Raw genomic sequence first — 9879 nt, 5'->3', positions numbered from 1 at the left:
TCCACGTGTTCCTCCTGGCTACGCGAATACACCAAAATATCGTCAATGAAAACTATGACAAACGAGTCAAGATAAGGCCGGAACATGCTGTTCATCAAATGCATGAATGCGGCTTGGGTATTGGTCAGCCCAAAAGACATCACCAAGAACTCATAATGACCATATCGGGTCCTAAAAGCTGTCTTAAGAATATCCGAGTCCCTAATCTTCAACTGGTGATAACCTGAACAGAGATCAATCTTGGAGAACACTCTCACTCCCTGAAGCTGGTCAAATAAATCATCAATGCGCAGCAAAGGATACTTGTTCTTAACTATCACTTTGTTCAATTGCCTACAATCAATGCACCTCCTCATAGTGCCATCCTTCTTCTTCACAAATAGAACCAGCGCGCCCTAAGGTGACACACTAGGCCAAATGAACCCCTTATCAAGGAGTTCCTAAAGCTGCTCCTTTAACTCCTTCAACTCCACTGGTGCCATACGATATAGCAGAATAGAAATGGGCTAAGTGCCCGGCACCAGGTCAATACCAAAATCAATATCCCTGTCCGGTGGCATGCTCGACACTTCTGTTGGAAACACATCGGGAAAATCCCTCACAACTGGAATAAAATCAATACTGGGAGTCTCTGCACCGAAATCCCTCACAAAGGCTAGATACGAAAGACAACCCTTCCCAACCATACGCTGGGCCTTCAAGAATGAGATTACCCTACTAGGAACATAATCAATCACACCTTGCCACTCAATCCGTTGCACACCCAGTATAGCCAATGTAACTGTCTTAGCATGACAATCCAGAATAGCACGACACGGAGAAAGCTAATCCATGCCCAAAATAACATCGAAATCCACCATACATAATAGTAAAAGATCAACTCAGGTCTCCAGACCCCCAATAGTCACCACACACGACCGGTACACACAGTCTACAACAGCAGTATCACCCACTAGGGTAGATACATAAACAAGTGAAACAAGAGACTCATAGGGCGTACCCAAATAACGAGCAAAGTATGATGACACATAAGAAAATGTGGAACCGAGAACTTCCCTTTCATAGCTTAAGATGCTTGCTCCCCCTGAGTTATTGCTATAGTTTACTCACTCACGTTTCTCCCCCATTAATATCAATCAAAAAGAAAAAATAACAAGTACAGACAGAACATACAAAATAATGTAGATAATAGACAAAGTGGTTAGTGTAGCAGAGGTTATGCCTTCAACAGAGGCACAGAGTAATGCTTCTTCAGACAAACACAAAAGTAGTTCACAAAATAAAAGTAAGCAATGAAAAAAAATATTTTTAACACACACACACTGCCTCAATTTCTCCCTAGAAAGTACTTCAGGGTATTGATCAATTTGGTGCACAAAAAGTCATAAAAGGTTTCAACTTCTTTGGTGATTTTGTCCATCTTTTCTATTATGAAGTTGAATGCCCTGATTCCTTTCCTCCTTGTGGCTCCCATGTCCATCCTGAGCTTAGCCACATCTGTGCTCTTTTCCTTGGTAACTTCCCTGATCTTGTCCACATGTTCTTTCATTGCAATCAATAGGATTTTTAACCCATCTAGACTTTGTTGAATCTGCTGTAGGTTGTTAGAGGAAGTCGACTGAGGCATTGTCAGTTCAGTAGGTGCTTCGACTTTCACTAGAGTACTTTCAACCTTGGCATGCCTGACCCATCCATCATCACTAAAGGTGTAACCCATCATAGCAAATGCTGTCTTTGTAACGACCCAACCGGTCATTTTATGAATTTCAGCCCCATTTCCCCTATTTCTGCTTCTTTATGTGTTGTTCAGTTGTATTATGTGGTATTAGGTTGGTTAGTTCGGGTTGGAGTGGTTTTGGAGAGGAATGAGACACTTAGTCTCTTTTCAGTAAGCTTAAGTTGGAAAAGTTAATCGGATGTTGACTTATGTGTAGAGGGTCTCGGATGTGAATTTTGATGGTTCGGATAGCTCCGTTAGGTGATTTAGGGCTTAGGAGCATGTTCGGAATGTAATTTGGAGGTCCGTGGTAGAATTAGGCTTGAATTAGCGAAATTGGAAATTTGGCATTTTCCGATCGGCAGTGGAAATCATGATATCGGGGCCGGAATAGAATTCAGAAATTGGAGTAGGTTCGTAGTGTCATTTGTGACGTGTGTGAAACATTTCAGGTCATTCGGAGGTGATTTGATAGGTTTCGACGTTGTTTGTGGAATTTGAAAATATCTAAGTTCTTTGGCTTGAATCTGAGGTTGATTTGGTATTTTGGTATTGTTTTGAGTGATTCGAAGGCTCGACTAAGTTTGAATGATGTTATGATATGTGTTGGCATGTTTGGTGGAGGTCCCGAGGGTCTCGGGTGAGTTTCTAGAGGTTAACGGACCAATTCTTGGTTTTGAGAGTTAGTAGATTTTGCTGGTTTTCTGTTGCAGAAGTTTTATTCATTGCGTTCGCGGACAATGTCTCGCGTTTGCGAAGAGTGTTTTCTGAGATGGTGAATTTTTTATGGGTTTACAATGTCTTAGCTTTATGTTTTGATGATCTAACAAACTTACTATCAAAGAACCAGATAAGGAACCTGACACACTTGGTACACATCGCAAATCAACGGACTCCAGCTAATGTGAACTACTACAACTTCAGAAGATAAAGAACCACCATAGGGACCTCATACCCTTGTGTTTCCCTGACAGCAGTACGAAGTTAACTGTGTACAGTTGGAAAGTGACTGCCTAAACTGTACACAGAAACAATGCAGTATAGTTCTGCAGTCACTTGTCCTTTGACCAACCAAGTAATTACATCATTCAAGTGATGTCATCCAAGTTATATTAACAAGAGTATTATAACAAAACATCACTTGATTACTTGAGAATTCACTTCAAGCATTCAAGCTATCTGATATTCAAGCATTCAATTCTCAAGTGCATCAAGAACAAGTTTAACACTACTACGGACCAGTTCTTAAATCTAGTATCTTGTTGTCCTTAGTTGAGTTTTAACTGTGTAATTGTTCTTCATTGTAATTCCTACCTTGCTTATCTAGAAGCGTTGCTTAGGAACACCTTATAAAACCATAAACCTTTAGTGTTTGTGTCGTGACTAGAGTTAATCATTAGTTGAAGTCTTTATAATAGGTGTATTGCAAAGTGACTTGTAATAGGTGTATTGCAAGTTAGTGAGGGATTAGGAGTTTAATTCCTAGATTGTATAGGTTGTAATCTAACGTTGCTTATAGTAAAGTTGAAATCTTACCAATGTAGGTCGTGATTTTTTATCCCTTTGAGCATGGATTTTTCCACGTAAAACTCCCTGTCTTACTTACTTACTTACTGTTTCATTAGCATTCTTAGAGGAAACTCATAAGAGGACCTGGTCTCTGTATAGTTTAGTGGACTCAAATAAACTATCAATTGGTATCAGAGCAGGTTCCTCCTATCAAGCTAACACCTAGGAAGGATCCTTATGGCTGCTCCACCAAATTTTGAAGAAGGTCGGTATACGTATAGACCACCCAGGTTCAATGGGCAATACTATGGGTGGTGGAAGACAAGAATGCATGATTTTATCATAGCTGAAGATTCTGAGTTGTGGGATGTTATATCCGATAGGCCTTTTGTCCCAACAATGAATGTCAGAGATCTTCCATTGACGATGCCAAAGACCAGGAAAGAATACACCGATGTAGATAGGAAAGTTGTGGAGAAAAATTTTCGTGGTAAGAAAATTTTGGTGCGTGGCATAGGACCTGATGAATACAGCAGGATCTCAGCTTGTCAATCCGCCAAGGAGATATGGGAAGCTTTGCAAACAACACATGAGGGAACCACTCAAGTAAGGAAATCTAAGGTTGATATGCTTACAACTGAGTATGAGCTCTTTAGGATGAAAGACGATGAATCTATTCAAGACATGCACACAAGATTCACTTACATCATAAATGAGTTACACTCACTTGGTGAAGTCATTCCCAGGAACAAGCTCGTGAGGAAAATTCTTAGTATCCTGCCTAGTTCATGGAAGAGTAAAGTAAATGCTATTACTAAAGCAAAGGACTTGCAGTAGCTGACCATAGATGAGCTAGTTGGAAATCTGAAAACCTACGAAATGAAGAGGAAGATAGACAGTGAAAAAAGATAACAAAGAAGGAAAAGAACCTGGTACTCAAAGCTGAAGGCAATTACTCAAGTGAGGAAGACTGTGACATATCTTACCTAGCCAAAAGATTTCAGAAAATAGTCAGAAGGAATGGTGGGATACCAAAGACAGGAAGTTCCAGTAGACCAAAGAATTATTACCTCTGTCATATATGTGGAAAGCTAGGGCACTTTATCAAAGAGTGTCCTCTCCTAAAGCAAGAACACTTCAAATACAACCCTGATAAAGCAGCCAAGAGGAACCTGGTTCCTGACAAACGCTTCAAAAGAAAGAACGCCGCTGATAATGTTATGAAGCAAGCTCTTGCAGCATGGGGAGATTCCTCCAGTGAGTCTGAGAAAGAAACTAATGCAGGTAATAGCTCTACGATAGCAGTTGAAAGTGAAGAAAATGAATATGATTCAATGTTTGCTTTGATGGCACAATCAGACGATGATGAAGATGATCACAATGATGAGGTAAATTTTAGGGATGTTCAGAGAAATTTAAAATCCTACTCCTAAAAAACTCATGTCATTAGCAAATGTATTAATTAATGCCTATCATATTCTTGTAGATGATAAGGATGCCTTGACCATAGAATTAGGAGATGCTGAGCAAACCAGAGATGACTTGGTAGTTTGTGTGGTTGACTTAAAGGAAACTATAAATAATATCGAAAATGAAAAGAAGGCTTTAACTGAGAAATCACTAGTGTAGAACATGAAAGAGATGATCTGGTAGTAGTAGTATCTGACTTAAAAGAAACCATTGAGAAATTCAGTAAAGAAAAGGATGCCTTAGTAGAGAAAGTGACTATTATTGAGCAGGAAAAAAATGACCTCTTAATAGTGATTACAGACTTAAGGGAAACAATAGAGGAACTTGGAGTTGAGTGTAGGCCTAGAAAGTCAGAAAAAGGGAAAGAGGTAGCTAGTGAGGCACACATTAAGCTTGAAAATGAGTTAAAAGCTGTGAAAGCTAGTTTGTGTGCTGAACTTGAGAAAACTAGGCAGCTCCAAGCTGAACTGGAAAGAGTAAAAAATGATCTTGAGAAGTCCCTTAAGTGGACCTGGTCCTTGGAGGCTGTTACTGCCATGTATGTTAATAATGATAGTAACAGGAAAAGAATAGGGTTTCAAAGGGATAGAATTCCTTACAACCCTCATAGCAAATATGTTACTGTACCCGATAATTGGAACTGTGGGAATAATGGGAACTTCAAGGAAAATTTCCAAGCCAGGTTTCAGTCTCTGCAGAAAAATGAAGTTTTTGCTGAGAAAATAACTGCTAAATGGGGACCAGGTGCCACTCATAAAAAACGCATGTTACCTACATGGACTAAAAGAGAACTTATTCATCCTCTTCCTTACTACAAGGGACCAAAACTTTCTTGGGTTCCTAAATCTAATATGTGACCTCCATGTGCGGGGAACAGTGAAAGGAAGCAGTCAACAATGGTACATAGACAGTGGATGCTCAAAGCACATGGATGGAAACACCATGTACTTTCTTTCACTAAAAGCCCTGCAAGGAGGGAGTGTATCCTTTGAAAATGGGAAAAGGGGTACATTCTTGGTGTTGGAAAAATTTGAAAGTCACTCACTCACTCAATTAAGAATATGTACTATGTCAATGGCCTCAAGTACAGTCTCTTGAGTGTCTCCCAGATATGTGATAAAGGAAACAAAGTGGAATTCTTATCCAAGATATGCACAATTACAAGTATAGTAATGAAGTAGTACCGGTGGCCAAAAGATACAAGAATATCTATGTTGCTGATTTCATGTCTCTACAAGGTGGTGATCTCAGTTGATTGAAAGCTGTTGATGATGATGCTGAACTGTGGCACAGAAAACTGGGCATGCAAGCTTTTCTCTGTTGAATAAATTGATTTAGAAGGACCTGGTCCGTGGTCTGCCCATGTCAAAGTTCAAAGAACACAAGGTTTGTGATGCCTGCGCTATGCATGTGAAATCCTCATTCAAGCCAAAGAAGGATGTCAGTACCTCAAAACCACTAGATCTCCTCCATATGGATCTATGTGGCCTTATAAGAGTGCAAATCAGGGGAGGAAAAAGGTACATCTTTATGATACTGGATGACTACTCCAGATTCACTTGGACTCTGTTCCTTAGAGAAAAAGATGAAACATTTGAAGTGTTCGTAGCCTTTGTGAAGAAGATCCAAGTGAAGATGGAATCAAGAGTAGCATGCACTATATCAGATCATGGAACAGAGTTTGACAATGCTAAGTTTGATGAATTCTGCAACGAGACTGACATCACTCACAACTTATCATCCCCAAGGACTTCCCAGCAAAATGGAGTTGTGGAAAGGAAAAACAGAACCCTTGAGGAAATGCTAAGAATAATGCTGATCGATAGTGGGATTGCTAAGAACTTCTGGGCTAAAGCTGTTAACACTGTCGCTACTTGGTAAACAGGTGCATGATCAGGTCTCTCTTGAACAAAACCCCCTATGAGTTGCTGAATGGAAGGAAGCCCAAGCTGACTCACCTAAGAACATTTGGGTGCAAATGTTTCTTAACAATGGAAAGGATCAGCTTGGAAAATTTGATGCTAAAAGTGATGAAGGAATATTTTTGGGTTACTCTTCTCAAAGAAAAGCCCACAAGATATACAACAAGCGGACTCAATGTGTTGAGGAAAATGTTCATGTAATTTTTGACGAGTCCTATGAGAAAAGCAACAAGGATGATCAAGATAGAGAGCCTCGGCTAGTTCCAGGTGAGGTCATTGACATGACAAACGGAAAGGCAAACATGATAAGTCAGGTGAAAGAGCCAAGTGAAGATAATGTAGTATCCTCCTCACTAGTTGGAGAGGAATAATGTACCATAATTACAACCACTGAAGCTAAAGAAAGAGTGGTTTATGCAGTTCAAAGTAATCCACAGGCAGCTGAGAGAAGAATGCAAGGGAACCAGTCAGACTTACCCAACTCCTCTACAAATAAAATTCAAGTGCCCAACTGGAAACACAAAAGCTCCCATCCTCTTGAAAATATAATTACCCCTCTAGATTTAAGTGTGCAAACCAGATCAAAAGCCAGAAATTCACTTGCCTTCTCAGCCTTTCTTTCCCAAATAGAACCCAAAAATATCAAGGAAGCCTTAAAAGATGTATAATGGATTACAACTATGCAAGATGAGTTGCATCATTTTGAAAGGAACAATGTATGGCACCTGGTACCTAGACCCTGAGATCGAACCATCATAGGAACTAGGTGGGTATTCAGGAATAAGCTTGATGAACATGGAAACACTACATGGAACAAGGCTAGGCTAGTAGTCCAAGGTTACAATCAGGAGGAAGGAATCGATTATGATGAGACGTTTGCTCTGGTGGCTCGCATGGAAGCTATCAGAATCCTAATTGCTTTTGCATTACATATGAAATTTACTCTGCATGGATGTCAAAAGTGCATTTCTAAATGGATTTCTTAAGGAAGAAGTCTATGTAAAGAAACTTCTAGGGTTTTAATGTCATGAACACCTTGAATATGTGTTCAAATTGGATAAGGAATTGTATGGGTTGAAGCAGGCTCCTCGAGCTTGGTATGAAAGGTTGTCAAAGGGCCTCTTAGAAAATGGTTTTACAAGAGAGAAAATTGACAACACCTTGTTCCTAAAGAAATGGGGGAGGAACCTGCTCATTGTTCAAGTATATGTTGATGATTTCATTTTTGGGGCAACAACTGATTCACTGTGTGAAGAATTTGCAAAACTCATGGGAAGTGAGTTTGAAATGAGTATGATGGTTGAGTCGAATTTTTTCTTGGGTCTTCAAGTGAAACAGTCCACAAAGGGTACATTTATCTGCCAACAAAAATATATCAAAGAGCTCCTGAAGAGGTTTGATATGGAAGCATCAAAAGTGATAGACACTCCCATTGCCACTATTACATGACTGGACATGGATGAGTCTGGATCTCCTGTAAATCAAACCATGTACAAAGGCATTATTTGGTCTCTTCTCTATCTCATTAGACCTGATATTGTCTTTAGTGTGGGGCTGTGTGCAAGGTTTCAGTCAAATCCCAAAGAATATCATCTGAAGGCTGCCAAAAGAATTTTGAGATATCTTAAGGGAACACGGGACCTGGTCCCTGTACTACCCCTCAGATGACAATTTTAATCTTATTGGGTATGCTGATGTTGACTATGCTAGTTACCTTGTGGACAGGAAAATCACTTCTAGAATGGCTCACTTTCTAGGATCATATCTCATCTCATGGGGCGCAAGGAAGCAAAACTCAGTGGCTCTTTCAACAGCTGAAACAGAATATGTAGCTGCAACTTCTTGCTGTGCTCAGCTCCTATGGATTAAACAACAATTGGAAGATTTTGGTGTGTATACCGACTATGTGAATTTTCTATGTGATAACACCAGTGCACTCAACATGGCCAAGAATCCAGTTCAACAAAAACGAACCAAGCACATTGATGTAAGACATCATTTTCTGAGGGACAATGTGGAGATATGGCTTATTTGTATGAAGTTCTATAGTACAGAAGACCAAATTGCAGATATCTTCACCAAAGCATTGAGCAGAAAATATTTTGAAAGAAATAGGCCAGAGCTAGGGCTAATAAAGACAAATTGAGAACCTGATTCCCATCAGTTGGCTATGAAAGTCACACTCAGGTAACATTAGCTAAAGTGTTTTCCGGCCAAGTCTAACTCACTTCTATATCGTTGCAGGTAGACACGCATGATGATTATAGAAGCTGTAGATGCACTACATGGTTGGTAAAAGAGGATTGAAATTTTTCAAAGACGGGTCAAGAACCTGGTTCTTGTATCTCAGGTTAGTAGTCCTGTGCATTTTTCATACATATCTTAAAAAGGTGCAAAAATCAAGTGCCATGTCGTCAACCTTTTCAGACTCTGCTGTCATATCTTTTCATTTCAAATCCTTTCCATCTCCCTCTGAAATGTTGCAACTCCCCACACACTACCGCTATTTCAGAACCAGTTTAAGCTCTCTCCCTCATAATTATCTTCTCCCTTTAAAACCCTCTCTTCTTCTTGAACGATCACATTTCCTTCTTCAGTTTTTCTCCAAAAATTCTCAACTATATCCCTATAATAATTGCAAATCACCCGATAATCTCTTCTTTAGTTGAGAACCCCCCCAGAGAAAACCCTTGATCCTTTCATCCCTGATGAACCCTCTTTCAGAATTCTAGTCTCAACTACTGAAAACACCCCCAAACTAGATTCCCATACACTCTCTAGTTCTCATGCGATTATCTAAGATCTCTCTCTCTCACTCCAAATGATGAGAACTCAGAAACTCCAAAATTCGATAATCCTTCATCTCTATCGACTGAGATTCACACCGACCAAAGCAATGGTAGAGAATAGGGTAAAGTTCCACAGATTATAGAGGTCTTAGATGTTAGTGTTGATTAATCTCCAGTAGTTCTTGCTCCTGAGTTTGTGGTAACTATGGATTCTCTAGAGAAAGAGGTCGTCGCAAACATACTGGTCGTATCTGTAGATGGAATAGTGCATGAGTTAATCTCTGGTGTGGTCGAGTCTTATAGAAATGAGACATAGGGGTTAATGGAAGAAGGAGCTGTGGTGCTCTTTGAAAACTCTACACCAACAGACACTACTGGGACTTCTCGTGAAGGACCTGACCCCTCTCTAGAGGAAACAGGTCAAGGATCCTCTTCCCAGGTTAGTTCTGCTCCTGCTTCCTCTCCAGACTTT

General features: G+C 39.9%; 1 protein-coding gene across 1 annotated transcript; it reads left to right on the top strand.

The window, feature by feature from the left end:
- Nucleotides 1–3463: 3463 nt before the first annotated feature.
- Nucleotides 3464–6577, top strand: LOC138872991 (uncharacterized). Its single transcript, XM_070151415.1, has 5 exons — nt 3464–4059; nt 4188–4614; nt 4966–5440; nt 5574–5713; nt 6035–6577. Exons 1-5 carry the CDS (start codon nt 3464–3466, stop codon nt 6575–6577), a joined length of 2181 nt encoding a protein of 726 aa, XP_070007516.1.
- Nucleotides 6578–9879: the final 3302 nt, after the last annotated feature.

The sequence above is a fragment of the Nicotiana sylvestris genome, chromosome 7 (assembly GCF_000393655.2).
Source record: "Nicotiana sylvestris chromosome 7, ASM39365v2, whole genome shotgun sequence".
NCBI lineage: Eukaryota > Viridiplantae > Streptophyta > Magnoliopsida > Solanales > Solanaceae > Nicotiana > Nicotiana sylvestris.
The sequence above is the reverse complement of the archived record's forward strand: the minus strand, read 5'-3'. Positions and strand labels throughout refer to the sequence as shown.